This window comes from Bubalus kerabau, chromosome 17, assembly GCF_029407905.1.
Source record: "Bubalus kerabau isolate K-KA32 ecotype Philippines breed swamp buffalo chromosome 17, PCC_UOA_SB_1v2, whole genome shotgun sequence".
Taxonomy (NCBI): domain Eukaryota; kingdom Metazoa; phylum Chordata; class Mammalia; order Artiodactyla; family Bovidae; genus Bubalus; species Bubalus kerabau.
In genome coordinates, this window is record NC_073640.1 from 19,813,974 (window position 1) to 19,836,238 (window position 22,265).

The window sequence follows — 22,265 nt, forward strand, 5'->3', positions numbered from 1 at the left end:
CAGTCAGCTCAGAAGGCATCTGCTTATCAAGCTTTTTTACCTTTCCAATTTCATTCAAATGCTAAATGACCATAGAATGGCTGACGTCGAGTTCTTCTTCGGCAACTTCTTATGTAGTTGTAAGAGGATCAGCTTCAATGATTGCTCTTAATTGGTCATTATCACCTTCCCATAGCTAGTCATTACACTCCTCATCTTCACAGCTCTCATCTCCTTTGCAAAATTTCTTGAACCACTGCTGCACTGTACATTCATTAAGCAGTTTCTGAGCCATATGCGTTATTGATGTTGTGACTTGTCTCTGCTGCTTTAAAACCCATTTTGAACCTGAAGAAGAATATCATAGAATTTGGTTTTTGTCTAACATCATTTCCCCAGTCTAAAATAAACAGCAAGTAATAAGTCATTAGCAAAAAACATAGAAATGCACATTAAAATGATGTATAGCATAACCACATTTATTAAGAATATATTCCAATATCAAATGGCAGAGTTCAACAATGCAAAAACCACAGTTATGTTGAAAAGTGAAAGTGAAATTTGTCAGTCTTGTCCAACTCTTTGTGACCCCATGGACTGTAGCCTGCCAGGATCCTTTGTCCATGGAATTCTCCGGGCAAGAAAACTGGAGTGAGTAGCCATTCCCTTCTCCAGGGGATCTTCCCTACCCAGGGATCTCCTGCATTGCAGGCAGATTCTCTACTGTCTGAGCCACAAGGGAAGCCCCAGTTACTTTAGCTAAGTTACGGAAGCTAACAGTTACATTAGCACCAGCCTAATAAAAACATTTTCAGATTTGTTTAGCCAAAAATGTGTGATACATTTGACCAAGAAAGGGACATATGCTTGGTTTTCTGTTTCACAGAATTTTTCTGTGTTCCTGAAAGGTTTGCTGTGTATTCTTTCCCCACAGGCTCAAAAAAATGCCTCAGTCAATGCCAGAATATGCTCTGACTAGAAATTATTTAGAACTTATGGTGGAGCTTCCCTGGAACAAAAGTACAACTGGTGAGTACACAAATAACACCTTTTCTTGCAGTCTAATTGCCTCTCAGGAAGCTCGAGCAAATTCTGGTGAAATATTTCCCATTGATTATCTTTCTGTTATAGTAGTTCATGATGTAAACTATTTAGAGACTGAACTTGTGTCATAGGTTTTAGAAAGTAAAGGAAAAGAGGGTGTGGCGTAAAGGAAAAGAGGGTGCTGCGTAAAAGTGCCTTTTGCCTAATTCTGGAGAAGGTAGGATTTTCTGTAATTGGTAAATATGTGTTTCTCGATACCAGTAGTCAATCAGACAATAAGCTTTGTATTTATGTACTCTTTGCCAGGAGCATAGGAAAACAAAACAGTTTTGAGGTAGTTGGCAATAGGTGCCAAATAAGTACTGCTGCTGCTGCTGCTAAGTCGCTTCAGTCGTGTCCGACTCTGTGCGACCCCATAGGCGGCAGCCCACCAGGCTCCCCCGTCCCTGGGATTCTCCAGGCAAGAACACTGGAGTGGGTTGCCATTTCCTTCTCCAATGCATGAAAGTGGAAAGTGAAAGTGAAGTCGCTGAGTCGTGTCCGACTCTTAGCAACCCCATGGACTGCGGCCCACCAGGGTCCTCCATCCATGGGATTTTCCAGGTAAGAGTACTGGAGTGGGGTGCCATTGCCTTCTCCAAATAAGTGCTAGAGACAGCAAATCTTTTGTTTTCTAAAGGAAATAATTATGTATAACGACAGGATAGCAGTAAAACAGTTTTACCATTGAAAGTTTGTATTTTTCCCACTGAAACTATTTAAAGAGTTTAATTTCTTTTTATCGCTCCTATCTTTGAGTAAAGTTTTTTTTATCTACCAGGAGGATTTTATACCGGTTTTTTTTTTTTTTTTATGTATTTGTTATGTACTTTCTCTTGGGGTAAGAAATATACTCAGTTGTCTTTCAGAATTTTCAGAATCATTTTATTTGCATTTGTTTCTGTTATTGGACTCTCTCGTTAAATTTACGTACAAGGTTTATTAAGTTCAGCAGTGGGTTGATTCTCTGAACTAATTTTGGTGTAAGAATTGTTGAATCTTGCGAATTGATCAGATATATTTTCCTGGCTAGTACAACTCTTACATTTAAAGCAGTGCTAGAAATTTTGAGAAGTGTTAGTCCCAAAACACATGTTTATGCCCCATATAAGGTATGCCATACATACTAGATTTCAGAATGCTGAATTTTTAATATTAAAAAATGTTTTTCTTAAAAAATACTTTTCCGTTAATCTACAGAGGAGCATACTCTCTGGTATCGAGAATTCAAAAAAAGCATTTTTGTCTCAAAGAGGGCCTAGAATGAAGCATATTTATGTTATATTAACTAGGCTAGGGCAGTATTAAAGTTAAAACAACCCTATTTTAATTAGTTTTTTTCATAGACTCACTTAGCGGATTTATTAATGTGTATGGCTAAAATTTTATATAAATGGAATGATTTAATATGTGCTCCTTTTTTTTTATTCTTTCACTTAGCATAATTACTTTAAAGCTCATCCATGTTACTGCATCTATCAGTAATTGGTTTATTCATTTAACAGTTGTTGGCCATTTGGGTTGTTTTCAGGTTTTGAACAACTGTATATAAAGCTATGTTGCTAAATTTATCTCTTAATTGACTTCATGTTTACATTCATGACAGTCTATTGCCTTCCAGTTGATGATGTTTTATGAAATAAACTGAAGCTGAATTTCTTGGTTTAATTCTTAATTCAAAATTTTCTGGAAATGCCATAGTAAGATGCCTGCAGGGGAGCACGCGTTCCCATTGAATTAGCCCCTGGCTATCCCCTGACCAGTTTGAGCTCTGATGCCCGTCTGGATCTAGCGGGGCTATTAGGAAATCCCATTTTGGTTCAGATGGTCTTCTAGCTCCTGGCTGTACCGCGCCTGCTTGGAAGCGCGGTGGCCCCGTTCTGTGAGACTGGAGCAGGCGCTGTGCATGGTTAGTGTAGACCTGGGGGAGAATGACAGTGCAGTTTCAGAGCGTTCACTTCATCTGCACGAGATGAAACGCCTTACATTTTGGTGTGTTTTGGACAGGTATTTGTATCATTAATGGAGTCATGATAATTTCCCAGCCCTGTTTTCTATTTTGACAGTAGGGCTAGCGCATGATGTGAAACACATCTAGATAACTTGGTGACACCAAGGGTCTTGTTTTGAAATGTTGGTGTTCTCTTGGTGATGTTTTTCTGTGCTCTAGAATTTATCTTAACTAATGACTTATGAGACATGCAGGGTGCATACAGTATAATGACCTGAAGATACAAAATTGCAGGTTTTACTGTTTGCTGTTAGTAACCTAGTAAGTTGCCCTCAGCTTCCTCCCCTCCCACACTGGTCCTGTTTGTAAAGTGAAATTAATGACTAGCTAGGAATGTTTGTCAGGTTCATACAATGTCTCTTGTAGAGAATTGAAGGCAAAATGTTTACTTGAATGCAGAGTGCTAGCTCCCATTCTTTACTGAAATAACCAAGAAAATGTAAAAACAAAGCAGAGCTGCTTTTTTTTTTTTTACAACTCAGAGTTTTTGTTGGACGCCTGTCAGCATTAGAGATGCACGGCACTCATGCACCCATCACAAAAACACTTCTCATTGTTCACCATCTCAGTGGAGAACTGAAGGTGGATAATTTGTGGTGTAAAAGTAGTCATGTTGAGCTTCTAAACTAGTACTTTAGGCCTAAATACTTGTTACAAGTAAAATCATAAAACCGTGAAAAATGTCTTTCATACTCCTCAAAAAGAGAAGCTTACCTAAGTAGAGACAGTTACCCAAGCAAAGAGGAGTGAGTTGGAGGAAATAAGTTTGTTGATTTTCCTTCTTGAATGGAGGGAGTCAGTAGATACCATTTCAATCTTCTAATTGTAAACAGAGAAATAAATGTTGAAGTAAGTTTTACATTTTTTATGTTTAACTGTAAGTTTTATTCATAGTAGGAAGCATACATTTTGAGAAATTAAAAAGAATAATCAGAAAAGATGCATCCTGTATAGAAAAGATAACACAACAATAAGTAGCATGAAAATTTTCTTTCCTTAAAAGTTTGAAAGAATTGACTTAAAATTATCTTTACTTGGCATATTAGAAGAAATTCCTTCAGTGTTTTCATTTATTGTCTAAAGTACATAGATTCTGTTCTTAGTTTTGTTGTTGTGGTGCAGTTGCTCAGTCCTGTCTAGTTCTTTGTGACCCCATGGATTGCAGCATGCCAGGCTTCCCTGTCCTTCACTATCTCCCGGAGCTTGCTCAAACTCATGTCCGTTGAGTTGGTGATGCCATCCAACCATCTCATCCTCTGTCGCCCCTTTTCTTCCTGCCCTCAATTTTTCCCAGCATCAGAATATTTTCCAGTGAGTCAGCTTTTCGCATCAGGTGGCCAAAGTATTGGAGTTTCAGCTTCAGCATCAGTCCTTTCAATGAATATTCAGGGTTGATTTCCTTTAGGACTGACTAGTTTGATCTCCTTGCTGTTCAAGGGACTCTGAAGAGTCTTCTGCAGCACCTCAGTTAAAAAGCATCAATTCTTCGGCTCTTGGCCTTTTTTTTTTTTTTAATGTATGTATTTTTTAATTGAAGGATAGTTGCTTTACAGAATTGTGTTGGTTTCTGCCAAATATCAGCATGAATCAGCCATAGGTATACATATCTTCCCTCCCTCTTGAATGCTCAGCCTTCTTTATGGTCCAACTCTCACATCTGTAAATGGCTACTGGAGAAACCATAGCTTTGACTATACAGACCTTTATTTGCGAAGTGATGTCTCTGCTTTGTAATACGCTATCTAGGTTCATCATAGCTTTTCTTCCAAGGAGCAAGTGTCTTTTAATTTCGTGCCTATAGTCAGCGTCTGCAGTGATTTTGGAGCCAAAGAAAATAAAGTCTGTCACGGTTTCTACTTTTTCCCCGTCTATATGCCATGAAGTGATGGGACCAGATGCCATGATCTTAGTTTTTTTAATGTTGAATTTTAAGCCAGCTTTTTCACTCTCCTCTTTCACCTTCATCAAGAGGCTCTTAGTTCCTCATTGCTTTTTGCCATTAGGGTGGTGTCATCTGCATATCTGAGGTTATTGATATTTCTCCTGGCAATCTTGATTCCAGCTTGTGCTTCATCCAGCCCAGCTAGTTACTATATTTACTAAATGTTCATCAGAAGTGCATGTTGCATTATAACAAATTCCTTTTCAGATACAAAATGACATTTTCTTGGAAAGTCATGCCCTTAGACATGATATAAATATATTGATAACTAAGTATTGAATCATCTTTGCATAACTGAAATCCCACTGGGACTCTGTAGATTACTCTTTGAATAGATTTGATTTACCAGCATTTGAATAATTAGAGCTATGCAAAGTGGAACTGGTCTGAAGTGGGTTTTTTCTTTACTGTAGTAGGTTTTGGTGTCAGGATTAGCATCATGAAATAGGAGACTTTGTTTCATTTATTCATATATTCATTGGTTGGCTTCTGAAGCCAGGGAGGGGGAAGAAATTTTTTTCTTCCCTTTCCAAATCACTCAGCCAGGACTCTGACTAATTCAGTAGTATTGTGATTAATTTACATACATTATTGCTTAGCTGAATTTTTGTAGACTAGCTTAAGAACCAGACTAGCTTGAGAACCAGGCCATTTTTTTTTTTCCTTATAGGAAAATGCATAGCATGTTCCAAATAACTGAGTGAAAGAGTGGACTTCTGTGTTTTTCTCTCTCCCATTTTCTTTTCACTGTCAGTTTTGTGGTTGTGGATTATCCTCTGGCTACCACCCAGCTGATAAATTCATTTTGGCTTGACCTATTATTTAATCTGTGATTATTTTAGATCCTAAAGCACCAGTAAACCTGATGAAAGCTTGGCTCTGGAAACAGGGCCTAATTCATACATTTCTGGTGAGATTTTAATAGATAGAACTTAGTTCTTCATGTCTTAATTTTTTTTTGACCCAGCTCTTCTGTTTTAGAAGATTAGCTAAAGGAAGTAATTTCAGAGGTATGTGGAGATTTAGTTACAGAGATGCACAGTGACGCATACTTTATAGCTGTCAAGATTTGTAGGTAACCTAAATGCTCAGCAATAGGGAATAGATAGTTAAATAATGGAATATTATGTAGCCACTAAACTGCTACTGAAGAATACATTTGACACTGAAAGATGTCCATATTATTTAAGTGGAAAAAACTTACTTTTCCGAAATTTGAAGACCTCGTATAATCTTAGTTTGAAAAATAGGTATATAAGTGTGTGTGCACGTACACACACACACACACATACACACAGAATGTGGAATATGTGCACTGAAGTGAAGGTAGTGATTCTCTCTGTGGGGAAATGAGATTACCGGTGAGTATTTTCATCCTTTTTTATTAGTGTCATCAGATTTCCTGGCATGAGCATATATAACTAACATAATAATAAGAAAAAAACCACTTAAAAAGAACAAATACAAACACAAATTGAATATGTAGAAATATTCTACTTGTCTCCATAGAAATAACATGTATATAGAAAATCATTCCAAATGGAATGAGTATTAACTCCTTGAGTTTTTAATTGTGTAATATCTATTATTTCTATAAATACTTAAGCAAGAAAACCAAGTCCAGGTCTCTCTGAAGACTCATTTAGAAGAAACCAAGCCTGTTGTTATCACCTCTTTTTTCAAAAAGCTATTCTGGCTCTTGCCAGTCTGAAAAGGAGTTCTTCTGTTGAACAGCTCCATGTGCTCAGATTGTTTCTGTTGGGTTACTTGACAGATCGTCTGGACATTCGAGCAGCCCGAGTTCTGCTGGATAATGATCATTATGCCATGGAAAAATTGAAGAAAAGAGTGCTGGAATACTTGGCTGTGAGGCAGCTGAAAAACAACCTGAAGGGCCCCATTCTGTGCTTTGTTGGCCCTCCTGGGGTTGGTAAAACAAGTGTGGGAAGATCGGTGGCCAAGACCCTGGGCCGAGAGTTCCACAGGATTGCGCTTGGAGGCGTGTGTGATCAGTCTGACATTCGAGGACACAGGTAGAGGACCTCTCTCACTTTAATCTCTGATTCTCCTCCCTTTTCTAGAGACCCCTCATAAGTCAATGCATAATATAGATCTTTTCCTTAAAGTGGCTCTCTGTGATACCTTGATTGCAAAGGACATTTATGGTACTTACTTGCCTCTGCCGTCAAGGTATACCCAAACTAACCTTGATGTCTTCGTGATGGTGGATGGGGAGTCTATGCCTCAGCTTTCCTGGAATCTCATTATAATGCAATTATAAATCAGTTATTATTAAATATTATATCTTTATATTCATTTTGGCCCTATAACATTTCATAAATAATGACCTATAACTTTTTAGAGTTTAAGAAGTAAGTGCAAATAGCAGGCAAATAGGAGGAGGTAAGAAATCTTTGATAACAAATTTATTATGTTTGCAGTTTAAACTTTCTTTCAAGGAGGCTGGTTTGTAGTATGAAAATGAGTAATAAGGAGAAAAAATAACTAAGCCTTATCCTTGCATTTTTGACACCCTTTCCATAAAAATACATTAAACTATTAGAATTGTGTCTCTGATTAATCTGACATTATTAGAGTGAGATTTTCATGTTATGAAAAAATAATTAAGCCTTATCCTTGCATTTTTGACACCCTTTCCATAAAAATACATTAAACTATTAGAATTGTGTCTCTGATTAATCTGACATTATTAGAGTGAGATTTTCATGTTATGTTCATTGTTTTATTCTCTGTGGCTCAGATTGGAAGATGCTTTGGGAAAGCATGAACCTCTGTTTCATAGCTTCAGGTTGTGAGAAGACATACCTATGGTGTATGTGTTAAAGTACATTTAAAAATGTAGAACATTTAAGAATGTAGAAATTATGACTGCTTAAAAAAATATGATGCTGTATACTTAAAAGCATATGATGTTGACATACTACTAATATAAGGTAATATGTCAGTTATATCTGAATTAAAACAATTTTTTTTTAAAAGAGGGCATGTAACTTGGAATAGAAAGTAATTAAACTCAAGATAAACTCTGTCCTCAAGATCATAGCCTTGATCTTGAAATTGCAAAAGCATTGCAGATTATAGGTAGGGGCTTTGGCAGGCCTGCCAGTGCAAGCATTGAGCAATTAGCAGTAGCCAAGGGTAACTTAAATGCATGTTTACAGCTTGATGAATATGGTTTAAACTTGAATTGTGGGAGAAAAAAGAATATGATGCTTTCATGACACCTTATTTTTCATTTGCCTTATTTGTGGGATCCTTAAGCAGGGGTGGGAAACTGTGGTTCTTTTTATTCTCTTTTACTTGCTTATTTACAATTCTTATGCAGTGAAGAAAAATCATTTCAAGATTTTCATAAACAAGCAATCAGGACTGCAGATTAGGTCAAGGAATCGGTCGGGGTTGGTCTTTGTGGCAATTTCCAATCACGTTTTTGTTGCCTAGAGTTTCTTATGCTCTTATGTGCCACTGGAGGCTGCAGTTCGCTTTTGTAAAGAAGTGGGCACCGTGGGCCAGTCCTAGAGAAGCTACATCTGTGGCCCGAGTCTTCAGGTTTTACGTACAGGGCTTTAGGGAGCTGTTCTCCATGCAAGAGACTTGATTCCTGCACTCTGAGTTGTCTTCATTTATTTCTTCCTTTTATCTGTGGCACATTATTGTGTGAGTATTTGATGAAATTTAGAGCGTGAGTTTGTGGAATTATTGTTATGTGAGATTAATGTCTTGGGCACATGACATGTAGGTATTTGTCCTTATTTCTTCCTACATTCGTGTTGATTATTTAGTAAGGCTTGGTGCCCAGCACACACTGAACATTCAATAAAAATTACCTTTCGTTATTTTAATTCTCAGTTCTCAGGAGGACATGTTTAGATTTATAAGCTTCAGTATGACTTTTCATAAAATTCAATCTGATTCTTAAATTGTACCTAAAATATCCTGTTTGGAACATTATGTAATTTGTGTGGCAGAATTGTGGAAAATGTATCCTTACGATGCCTGTTGGTGCATACATGTGTGCTGAGTCGCTTCAGTCGTGTCCAACTCTTTGCAACTCTGTGGACTGTAGCCCGCCAGGCTCCTCTGTCCATGGGCTGCTCCAGGCAAGAATACTGAAGTGGGTTGCCACGCCCTTCAGGACCCAGGGATTGTGATCTTCCCGATGCAGGGATCAAACCTGCACGTCTTACACGTCTTGCGCATTGGCAAGCGGGTTCTTTACCACTAGCGCCACCTGGGAAATCTGGTTGGTAGGCAATATATAAGGTCATAATCCTCACCACTTATTATGAGCATTGTTGGGTTTAAACAGATCCCTGTTTTAAATCTTTACTGAAACTGATCGGTAGAAAATTTGTTTTCTTTTTTCAAGTGAGTATACTTTTGTGTGTGTGACTGTGAAGAGAACTGAACCTAAAGAAAATGAAGTTTTTTTTTTTTTATGGATCTTTTGTGAAAGAATCTTGTGTATTGTGTATAAGCTTTTTTATGGTGCATGTTGAGGTTATGATCACTGACAAATAAAAGGTATGTGGGCTTGTCTGTGAATCATTCTATTAAGCCTGATTTTTCCATACACCTTGCTGGTAAACATGTACTTCCTAGCCATCACTGTACCAGATGTTTTGCTGAACACTGCAGCAATCTGTGCTTGTGGTATTGGGGACTTAGTACCCACCCACCCCCTACATGACCAAAGCCTGGAGAAAGTTTCTGTTTGAAAACCTGTTGAGAAGCTGGTGGAGAGCCGGGAGTGCTGGATAACAGGAAGGCCAGTTGAGAGCAGAGTATGCGCTTGTGACAGTTACTGGTTGGAGGAGGTGATGAGGGGAGAGGAGACAGCAGAGGATTATAGCACCACCATGGGGTGGGGTTTGTGGGAACAAGTGGCTCCGCGTCACAGCTCAGGCATTTGGGGAACACCCAGGTCTTGGCATTTTAGTCCTGGTCACATGCTCACAAGCAGAGTTCACGCGGAGTTTTGTTTTTCAGCCTGTGAGTAGGCACCGCTGTTCAGCAGCCTTAAAATAGTCAAGGAGAAACAGAGCTGCCTTCTCTTACCTCCCTTGCTTGTTCTCTTGATCCTGCCACTCACTTTCCCCAGTTTCCCACGCATGGAGCGCCAGCCTCTTGGTAGAAGTGCCTGATATGTGGAGGAAGGTGCTAAAAAGTTAGAAATTGATTTTAAAAACAACCTAAGATATTCTCTTTTAGAGTTAAAATGACAATGAGGTGGGAGATGGGAAGAAAAAGACTTGGTTTACATGTAAATCCTAGACTGGGAAAAGAACAGTGATCTGACTGAACGTTGTCCCATTGTTTACGTTCATGTTGTTTTGGTGGATTAGAGGAAGAACAGTCTTGTTTATGCTCCATATTAACTACTGCCTTTTTTCAATTTAATATTTCTCATTATCTCCATTGAGATTTTTGTCTATTTTTATAAGTCACAGAATCTCTGTGCCCATCAGTTTTTGACTTATATTTTAATAATTTAAATAATTTAATTATTTAAATATAAATAATTTAAATCAGTTCATAAACACTAAAGATAAAGTGACTTCTTTTGGGGTGAGGTTTTATAAAATCATGTTTGCATAATGATCTTTTTTCATTAGCTGTTCCTCAGTGAAATATATGTTGTGATATTTCTCAGGTTGTTGATGAGAGTAACTCTTTGAAAGTCACTTACTAGCTGTTTGTTCAGATGATAAAGTTATATCATTGTAAGGAATCCTCAGCTCAATTCTTAACCAATTTGAGAAGAAAAATGAACTTTTGCTTTTCACGTTGATAAATTTTCATATGTAACCTGAAATAGTGAGATTTTAAGTAAATTAGCTGTTTCATTATTAGTCTCTACAAGGGAAAAATAACTGAAGCAGCGAGGTTTTAAAATATTTTTAGCATAGTACGCCAGACATGTTACTGTTTGCTCATCAGCCTCCTTTATAACGTGTATTTGCATATAGCTCTTCTTTGCCTCCGAAAAGCTTCCAGGTTTGTCTTGAGGCCGCAACCCACGGCTTCCTCCACTAAGATAAATGCAGTCAGTGATGATCTTGCTCTCCTCTGGACTGTTGTGCTCCTTAATGATTAAATAATACAGGTCTCTGGCATTTCTAATACCTTTCTGTAGAGGTAAAATGTAAATATAGTAAAAGTAGAGCTCTGTAGGGTAGGGATTATTTTGTATTTTCTAATCCTCTGTACATTCTGTACTGCCGAGCACAGTGCCAAGCATGGTAAGTGCTCTGTAAGTGCTGTGTGAGTTCAAGTAAGATTAAAACATCTTGGAAATCAGGCAGTCCTTTGGATGAGCACATCCATGCAAATGACTGTCTAAGATTTAGGAATGACTGCTACAGAACAGTTTGATTTGTTTAGACATGCTATATTAAAGACTATTTTTAGTTCCTTAAAGACTGTTTTTCTGTTTTAAAAAGAGCTCATTAGGATTTCTTGTAGGTTTATTACTTTATCCAACTTGAGATACACACACACACACACACGCTCACACACACAAACACACACACACACCTGCCAGATTTTCATCAGGCAGCTTTTGCCCATTTTTAAAGCAATAGAGTTATCATCCTACCCTTTCAACTTAACATTATAACATAAACTTTTTATATTACTTAAAATTGTTTGTGAATATCACTTTAATAGTTTGTCTTGTAACCCATAAGTGCTCCTTCATTGGATAGGCATGAAAAAATTGATGGGAAAATGCCATTTTTTCCTCCCTCTCTACATACTGGAAAAGAAGTAAGGAAAGACACCCCTTATTCCTAACATTTAGATATCCTTGGCAGTGACAGAATGACCAGCCTCTTGGACTACGTTGGATTTGATTTGACTATATCTAGAGATGATGCAGTATAGTAAAATAGTTGATTGCCATGCAGCTGTAAGTAGATGATATTGTAATTTTATGTAGTTGTTTTCTCAAGTATAATACAGATTGCTTTTGGGAAAATTAAGAATGCTAATCTTGTAACTTAAATTTTGAACTATGTAGGCATTTTTGTTTTTGTATCTCACACACTGGTTGAATTGTCCTGATAAGCCTGTGGACAATTACAACAATAAGCCTAGGTAACAATTACAACTATGATCTATATATTTTCAAGTTCACGCGTATGGTTTAATTTTGAGAAAAACTCCAAGATAGTTATGTATTCAGGCTGAATAATAAGTAATTGGAGCTATACATTCTTAGAAAAATAAAAGGAAAACGTCCTCAAACTTTCCTGTATTGTACTATATTGCTTTCTAGATGTTGTATCATAAGGAAGAAGTATTTTGCCCTCGAAAGAGAGTATTTTGCCCTCAAAAAGGTTACAATTTGTAAAATCATTTACTTCCTACCTCTGTAGTTTCTCAGGATGCTGATTTGTTTTTCAAAATGTTTGTGTTTGTTTATTGAAAGAGAACATTTTTGTGTATATTTGTAAGTGTGTAGCACTTACAGCTACATTTTTTGTCATCTTATTCATATTCCAACGGTTTCAGTTCAGTTCAGTCGCTCATTCATGTCCGACTCTTTGCGACCCCATGAACCGCAGCACGCCGGGCCTCTGTCTATCACCAACTCGCGGAGTCCACCCAAACCCATGTCCATTGAGTCGGTGATGCCATCCAGCCGTCTCATCCTCTGTCATCGCCTTCTCCTCCTGCCCTCCGTCTTTCCCAGCATCAGGTTTAGTCCAAAGGTTTAGTCATAGTATATTCTGTAACTTCAGTCAGTGAATTGCATGCTACCCATACCTTCTAGCAAAACACAGGCGCATTACAGATACTTTATATAGCTCACAGGCTCTGATCACAGTTGTCTTGGTTTGACATCTGGATTAGTGGTACACATTTGGGGGTCTCACCTGTGATGGAGGAGCTCTAGGGGCGTTGAACACTCTTGGGGCTGTTGTAACTGAGGCTTATGTGCCCACGGCTCAGAAAACCGAACTCTGACGGCAGGTTTGTAGCAAAGGAAGAGTTCATTGCAGGGTGCCCAGCAATCCTGTGGGAGACAAGCCTCAGATCCAGTTCCACTTGATCTTTGAGCAAGGGGTTTTTCTAAAGGCAGGGAACAAAGACGCTGGGGTTAATTATCATTGCGTGACATTTCTGTGACATTTCTTAATTATAGTTTCAAGAGTCTGAATGTCTCTGGTTTATGATTCTCTGGCCAGGTGGTCTGTGGCTTGGGGCTCCTTGCCCTGGAGAAGCAACCTGAGTTGTATGTTGAACAATGAGACTTATAACAGCTGCCTCAGTACACTGGCGATGTTATCGGCGCCAGTCAGTCATCTGCCTCTGGTTGGTCAGTGTTGCATTAGTGCAGGATTGACGTCAGAGGAGACAAGAAAGGAATAAAGTTTTGGATAGATTAATCATTAGCTCAGTAAGGGAACTTGGTCTGGGGGGGCTCGGTTTCACTATGAAAACACAATTATAAGAGTTGCTTCTGTGAGACAGACATTGAAATGGGACCCAAATTTAGGTGTAATGACACCTGCCTTTGTATCTTTTTCCAGGAAATTACAAGTGGACTTAAAGTAGCTATTACTAATAACAGTTACAGTTACATCTTTTGAAAGCTTACTGTGTGCCAGGCACTGGGCTGTGTGCTTTACCTATAATAGTCTCTCGTGATCTCATATAATTTATCAGGTTGGTATTGCCATTATCCGCATTTTAGCAGATGAGGAAACTGAGTCTTGGGTCATATTATTTATGCAAAGCAGTACTCAGAGACTTATATGACCGTAACCGTGGTCATAGATATTTTGGGTCCTGGCGTCATTCATCTGGTGTCTTTAAGCAAATAAAGGCTTCTATTTGGGAAGCGATCTTACAGCTCTATATGCAGCATCTGATCTGTATTAAGACCCACTTTCCGTTATCAGAGTGCTCACTGGCTCTTTAGAGGAGCCCATATGCTTGGTATCCATGGGTAAAACCTAGGTCTTAAGTGTGAATCAGGAGAACTGCAGGGCCAGTACATACTGCAGACATTGCATTATTGGAAAGATCCCTTTGTGAGAGGCGGTCAGGAAGAGTTTAGTAGGATCTCTGGGATTTACATAGGCAGGGAGGGTATTAAGAGCAGGAACTCACCATATTAACAAAGGTAAAAAAAAGTGTAAGGAGTATTAATAGAACCTCAGTTGTGGTTGGAAAGCCGGTGGTGAGGACTGGATTGTGAAGAACCCTGAATTCCAGACTGAAGAGTTTGGATCTTATCTTCTAGGTTCTGGGAAGCAGTAGAAAGCCTAGGAGGAGTTGTTTGTATACTATAACTAGTACTTCGATTTCTGCTGCTCCTTTAGAAAGGGCAGCTATCTAGAATATTATTTTCTCTGCATGACTGTAGGTCTAGAATCAGGACTTGGCTTTGAAATCTGCCTATCAAAAACAGTAAGGAAAGGAAAAGAAATTAATGCAGCAAGAAATGACTCTTAGAGCTTTGACGGTTGTTTTTTTTTTTTTTTTTTTTTTTTTTTAATTTTGCTTCCCTGCTTATTCACAGAAGGCTGACAAATCTGTCAGTTCTCCAGAGAGAGAATTTCAGAGAACTTATTACTTATGAGTCTTGTCATTCCTATATCCTGTTCTGAAGTCTTGAATGTGCTAACTCCTCATTATAACCGGACAGCGTTTATTGTATCTGGTTCCAGGGCCTCAATACTCCTCCAGATAAAAAGCATTCCTACGATATTCTTGAGGCTTTCTTGTCTTTTCAAAGGTCACGATTTACTCTGTCCTACTTTATACCAGTCATGTGGCAGGATTGCTCCGTGAGCCGGCTTTGTGCCGATCATGAGATAGGGCCGCTGTCCCACTTGTCCTTGGTTTCTTTCTTGCAGGCTCTCACCCTTTCATGCCTCTTCACAAACAGCATTTGATTTCTCATGGTTTAGGCCGGAGGGTTATAATTAAAATCAGGAAATTGCTGCTTAAAATAAAGTTTCGCTGGCTTTGTAAAAAAGGCACTGGTTTTAGTTTGACAAACATATTTTTATTTCGTGTCATGCTCTGCATCTGTCAGTTATGTAGATGATTTTTGTTCAGATATGTTAAAGCAGCCTCTAACATTTGAATGCACAACCAAATGTCTGGCTGAGCTTGGTTATGCCAGTTGATGTATATAGGGTGAACGCAGTTTTATTCAAAAGGCAAGAATTAATGAAATTTTTCTATAAATACTTTTGGTCCCAGATCCTCTTACTACTATGTGTAACAAATTATTGTCTATGAAAATAAAAAAGTTGGAATTTTTCTCTTTTTTTGGGTGGGGTCTGCAAGTATTTTGAGTGGACCTTTGAACCCATTCTCATTTCCTCCATGAATATGGTGATAATGTTTTAGCCAGCCCCGAGTCAGCCTTTTCAGACTGTAAAAAGGCAGTTACGTTGGGGTTTGGGAAGTGCCAGAAAGATGCCCGGAAAAGCTATGAAAAATATGGGAATTAAATTCATAGGGCTCTCTGGATGTTTTGGAATCTTGGAAGTGTAAGAATTGTAACTATGTGACTAAAGTATAATTTTTTTCAGTTTCACTAAGTGGTAAAATATCCAATATCATGGGTAATTTACAGTCAAAATTAAATAGAAAATAAGAATTGAATCTGATAATTCTTTGATGTATCACAGGGCTTTTAAAATTTATAGTATCTCTTTACTATATTCCTGTGGTAACTAAATGACTTCTTCCTGGTCCAGAATTTTGATTTCTAAGCGATACTGTGCCTGCCTCCTGCCATCTCTCTGTTGCTGATCTGTGGCTTGCCCTCTGCAGGCGCACCTATGTTGGCAGCATGCCTGGCCGGATAATCAATGGCTTGAAGACTGTAGGGGTAAACAATCCAGTGTTCCTGTTAGATGAAGTGGACAAACTAGGAAAAAGTCTGCAGGGTGATCCTGCAGCAGCTCTGCTTGAGGTAAGATTTACAAGATCTCCATCTTTATTCACACTGGAAGAGTGTGGGTAAGAGTAGATAATCATATTTAGGGAACTTAAACATTCATGTGGATCTTCCAGGTGGTGATAGTGGTAAAGAACCCACCTGCCAATGCAGGAGATAAAAGAAACTTGGGTTCGATCCCTGGATCAGGAAGAACCCCTGGAGGAGGCCATGGCAACCCACACCAGTACTCTTACCTGGACAGTCCCATGAACAGAGGAGCCTGGTGGGCTACAGTCCATGGGGCTGCAGAGTCAGACATGGCCACAGCGACTTCGCACGCACGCATGCGATACACTGATGTGGGTTTAGTCATGGGAAAATTACTTCAATACAAACTAAAGTCTGAAGCCATTTGATAATTTAAAATGTCTTAGGGATTTTCTTTGTTCTTTTTCTAATAATTCCTCGTTTCTTTTTTTCCTTTTTTATCAGTTTAGTTGTTTAGAGAATAGCAATTCTATAAGATTGTTACAAAAAACAGCAAGCAAGTCTCCTCCCTGGGGTACCTTATTTCTTTTTCTGCACTTTGACCCTCTTACTTATAGGTCTTTCTTGAGATAGTGTGGCTATATTGCTGTCTTGATTTTAGAGGTTTGGGTGTTATCTGTGGATTCCTTTCTATAGGAGATGAGTTTGCTGCCTATACTTCCAATCTCCCAATATAAATTGTATCCTGATTTTGTTAAGTCATTGTCGAGTGTTTACACTATTACACTTATATAAGCGCTTTTCACAGTTGAACCATGTGAACCATGATCACTCTTCTTTTTCTGTCCTTTGTGTTTTTTTGTGTTTTTAAAAATCTTTTTGAAGTTAATGATTGTCTTGTTTCTTTTGTTTACTTTCACCAACTATCTGATTCTTTTTGGGAGACTTTCAAACACTTTGTGTTTTATCGATTTTGTCTTCCGTAAGCCTCCAATCTAAATTGGTTGTTCCTACCCTGGGCATGGAGCTGTGGTCCGAGGGTCACTCTTCACCTCCCCCACGTTGGGTTTCCTGATTCCTGTAGTCCATGTCTTCCTCTTTTTTGATTTATTCTCTCATTGTCCTGGTGTTAGTCCCTCAGTAGCTTCCTGAGAAAGCCTGAATGTAAACATTTTTCAACTTTGAATATCAGAAAATGTCTTTATGGTTCTCTCATACTTGATTGGTAGTTTGACTGGGTATAGAATTCCAGGTGGAAATAATTTTCCTGCAAACTTTTAAAGACAATTTCTCCTTTGTTTTCCAGTCTTCATTGTTGCTGTTGATGAAACAAAGCTATTGCGGTTCTGACTTTTGTGACTTGTTATACTGTCTGAAAACTTTTCAGATCTCCACTTTATCCCAGTGTTCTGAAGATTAACTAATCTGCCATGGCATGAGTCTCTTTGTTTCCATTTTTGCTGATGCTTTGAAGACTCTTTGTATTGAAAAATCCTCTCCTTTTATTTCTATAAAAGTTTCTTGAATCTTTTTGTTGGTGATTCTTCTCCTTCATTTTTGGGGAACTCCTATTAATTTGATGTTAGATCTTTTATTTTCTTATCTCTCCTATTACTCACCTTTTTTTTATGGTTTGCTCTACTTCCTCTGAAGACTTCCTCAGCTTTATCTTTTAATCCTTCTCTGAGTTTGTCATTTCAGAGAACCCCCCCCCCTTTTTTTTTAACTTCTCTGCATGCTCTTTTTATAGTATCTTGCTCTTGTTACATAGTTGTAAAATGTCCTTTTATCTCTGTGAGAAAAATACTAATAGATTAAGAAAATTTTTTTCTTTCTTTGCTCTAAAGTTTCATTTGTCTGTTCATTACATATATTTTTTCTGGTCTCTGTCTTTTATATTAGAATCTTTCATTAGATGTCTGACAGTTTTGTCTGTTCATATATAAAATTAGTTGATTGGTTGGTCGCTAAGTCCTGTCCAACTCTTGGCAACCCCATGGACTGTAGCCCACCACGCTCCTAGGTCCATGGGATTTTCCAGGCAAGAATACTGCAATTGGTTGCCATTTCTTTCTCCAGGGGATCATCCCAACCCAGGGATTGAATATGTGTCTTCTGCTTGGCGCATGGATTCTTTACCATTGAGCCACCAGGGAAGCCCCATTCATATTTAATAGGATTTTAAAAAGCTGATTGGAAGCTATAAGCATGTGAGAGAGGGTTTATTGATTATGATTTTCAGGGTAGGTCATCTGACTAATATATTTGATTGGGGAACCTCACGTGTCAATAACTTCAGGTCTTTTTTTAAGGCTGGTCAGATTTCTTAGGGAAGACTCTTCAAGTCTCTTGGCTTGAGAATGAAAGCCCAGCTGCCAACCTCTGGGAGCCAAGCACGGGAAGCATTCAGCATCCTGGATGTATGTACTCACCTGAGCTGTTGATTTCAGTAGAGTATGTACTGTACTCGGCTGTGCCGTGTCACCTGCGCAGGGACCTGCTGATTTATGTTCTTAAGGAAATCCCAGTACTTTACTGGGATAGGGGAAGGGATCTGGCATCTGACTGCTTCTTAAGTTTACTTAACCAGTCCTCCGTATTTTACCAGTTCTGCCCCTCTCTTTACCCTGGTTTATGTAAAATAATATTAATATTCAAATTGGTTTTTAAAACTGAGGGAAAACTTGCTTTGTGAAAGTTTTTTTTTTTTTTTTGCTTTGAGTTCCCTCTGGCTTCCTGATTCTTTTCTGTTGTTGTAATCTCCTGAGGACAGGATGGACTGGGATGTGTCTTACAAGTAGGGAGACCATAATTTCTGTTCTGCATGGGACACTCCTGGTTATGCCTAATTCTTAATTGCATTCTCTTTTAGTCTTAGAAGTGGGGCCTCTTTGGACAATAAAAAGCACAGTTACCTCACTTTAAAAGCCCCAGGGTTTGGAGATAAGAGTTTTATTTGGTTTGGTTTTGCTTGTTTTTATTCAAAGACAGTTCTCCTTTGTCTCAGTAACTAGTTTACTAATCAGTACTATGAATGATAGAATAATAAACATTATTTAAGATTTCAGTTGTTTCTTAGGTGCTGACTTTAGACTTGAAGACTTGAATTGGAGCATTTTTCAGATAATATAACAGATTCTCTCATTAGACACACACTGTTACCTTGTTGAAAAGAACTTAAGGTGGATTCCCTGATAGATAGATTTTCCCAACAGACTGTCTGTGAGAGTTGTGAAATAAGTCCACCAAAGACAGCTTCACAAGTAGTAGGAGGAGAGGAATAAGCCCCCGTATGTTTGTTTGACTGTATGTTTTAAGTGTTCACCTGGCACTTTGCGGCAATTCAGTAATGTTTGTTGAATTGATGTTTGATGAGGAGTAACTGACATATTGATATTTTCTGACGTAGAACTTGATAGTCACTCTTTTGACAATTGATTTATTAATATTCTAAACTAAAAGTACAAAAACCTCAAATGATACCTTTAAGTAAGTGCCACCCTGGGTTGCGTGCTTATTTCTGAGGTTCAGTGACTGATAGCATCAGTTCCTTATTGACTGTGGTTCTGTAGAGTGAAGCAAGATGCAGATATGGAAGAACCAAGGGATGTCCCTGACATCCTCCACCCCACCTGCCCAAATCCTGGGTGAGAATTTCTCATGCCTCACAGTGTATTAAAGCAAGAAGAATACATGTAAAAACACTTTGTAAACTGTAAAGCAGAAGTAGATGTTTTTCTGGAATCCCCTTACCTTCTCCATGATCCAAGTGTTGGCAATGTGATCTCTGGTTCCTTTGTCTTTTCTAAACGCAACTTATACATCTGGAAGTTCTTGGTTCATATACTACTGAAACCTAGCTTGAAAGATTTTGAGCATAACCTTGCCAGCAGGCCAAATGAGCACCATTGTATGGTAGTTTGAACATTCTCTGGCATTGCCCTTCTTTGGGATTGAAATAAAAACTGATCTTTCCAGTCCTGTGGTCACTGCTGAATTTTCCAAATTTGCTGGCATATTTAGTGCAGCACTTTAACTACATCAACTTTTAGGATTTGAAATAGCTCAGCTGGAATTCTGTCACCTCCACTAACTGTTCATAGTAATGCTTAATGCCCAGTTGACTTTACACTCCAGGATGTCTGGCTCTAGATGAGTGACCACACTATTGTGGTTATCTGAGTCATTAAGACTTTTTTTGTATAGTTCTTTGGTGTATTCTTGCCACTTTTTCTCAATCTCTTTTGCTTCTATTAGGTCCTTACCGTTTCTGTCCTTTATCGTGTCCATCCTTGCATGAAACGTTCCCTTAATGTCTACAATTTTCTTGAAGTGATCTCTAGTTTTTCCCATTCTATTGTCTTCTGCTATTTCTTTGCATTGTTCATTTCTTATCTCTTTTTGCTATTCTTTGGAACTCTGCATTCAGTTAGGCTTATCTTTTCCTTTCTCCCTTGCCTTTCACTTCTCTGTTTTCCTCAGCTATTTATAAAACCTCTTCAGACAATCACTTTGCCTTCTTGGATTTCTTTTTCTCTGGGATGGTTTTGGTCACTGCCTCCTGTACAAGGTTACAAACTTCTGTCAATACTTCTTCAGTCATTCTGCCTACCAGACCTAATCCCTTGAATCTATTTATCACCTCCACTGTATAATCATAATGGATTTGATTTAGGTCATAACTGAATGACCGAGTGGTTTTCCCTACTTTCTCCAACTTCAGCCTGAATTTTACAATGAGGAGCTCATGATCTGAGCCACAGTCAGCTCCATGTCTTGTTTTTGCTGACTGTATAGAGCTTCTCCATGTTTGGCTGCAAAGAATATAATCAATCTGCTTCCCTGTCTACATGAAATTCTTTGACTATGTGGATCACAGCAGACTATGGAAAATTCTTAAAGAGATGGAAGTATCAGACCACCTTAACCATTTCCTGAAAAACCTGTATGCAAGTCAAGAAGTGGACGTGGAACAACTGACTGATTCAAAATTGGGAAAGTAGTACAATAAGGCTGTATGTTGTTACCCTGCCTACGTAACTTACATGCAGAGTACATTGTGAGAAATGCTGGGCTGGGTGAATCTCAAGCTGGAATCAAGATTGTCAGGAGAAATATCAAGAACCTCAGATATGCAGATGATACCCTTCTAAAGGCAGAAAGTGAAGAGGAACTGAAGAGCCTCTTGATGAGGGTGAAAGAGGAGAGTGAAAAAGCTGGCTTAAAACTCAGCATTCAAAAACTAAGATTATGGCATCCAGTCCCATCACTTTATGGGAAATAGAAGGGGGAAAAGTGGAAGCAGCGACAGATTTTATTTTCTGGGGCTCCAGAATCACTGCGGAAGTTGACTGTAGCCATTAAATTAAAAGCTGCTTGCTTCTTGGAAGAAAAGCTGCAACAAACCTAAACAGCTTATTAAAAAGCAGAGATATCACTCTACCAACAAAGGTCCATGTAGTCAAAGCTATGTTTTTTCCAGTAGTCATGTACAGATGTGAGAGCTGGAACATAAAGAAGGCCAAGTGCCAAAGAATTGATATTTTCAAATTGTGGTTCTGGATAAGACTTGGGACTCCCTTGGACAGCAAGGAGATCAAACCAGTCAATCCTAAAGGAAATCAACCCTAAATATTAATTGGAAGGACTGGTGCCTAAACTGAAGCTCCAATACTTTCATAATGAGCCAACTCATTGGAAGAGACCCTGATGGTGGGAAAGATTGAAGGCTGAAAGAGAAGGGGATGACAGGAAATGGGATGGTTGGATGGCATCACCAACTCAATGAACAAAGAGTTTGAGCAAACTCAGGGAGATAGTAAAGGACAGGGAATGCTGGCATGCTGGAGTCCACAGGGTTGCAAAGAGGCACAACTTCACTACTGAACAACAACAGCAAAGTGTGCTAAAGCTGCCATAGCAAAATACCATGGACTGGATTTCTTTAAAAAAAAAAAAAGCAAACATATATATTTTCTCATAGTTCTAAAGCTTGAAGTCTAAAATCAAGGTGTTGGCAGGTTTGATTTTTCCTGAGGTCTCTGACTTGCGCTGCCTTCTAGCTGTGTTGTCAGATGACCTTTTCTCTGTGCTCATGCGTGCCTCATCTCTTCCTCTCTTACAAGGACACCAGTCATATTGGATAAGAGACCCACCCTTAATGGCCTTTTCTAACTTTAATTACCTCCTTAAAGACCCTTTTTCCAATTATACACTGAGGGGATACGAGTCAATCTATAACTAAAGATAAATACGCAACATAAACATAACATATATGTGCTGTCACATACAGAATACATTTTTAAAGGTTAAACAGTTATTTTTGGTGAAAA

General features: G+C 38.5%; 1 protein-coding gene across 1 annotated transcript in view; it reads left to right on the plus strand.

Annotated features, from left to right (window-relative positions):
- Positions 1-22,265, plus strand: part of LONP2 (lon peptidase 2, peroxisomal) — an 88,038-nt gene that overhangs the window by 16,185 nt on the left and 49,588 nt on the right. Inside the window, exons 6-8 of the mRNA XM_055553129.1 lie at positions 914-1,008; positions 6,790-7,048; positions 15,837-15,978. Of these exons, the coding sequence (XP_055409104.1) occupies positions 914-1,008; positions 6,790-7,048; positions 15,837-15,978 (496 nt within the window). The remainder of the gene's footprint in view (positions 1-913; positions 1,009-6,789; positions 7,049-15,836; positions 15,979-22,265) is intronic.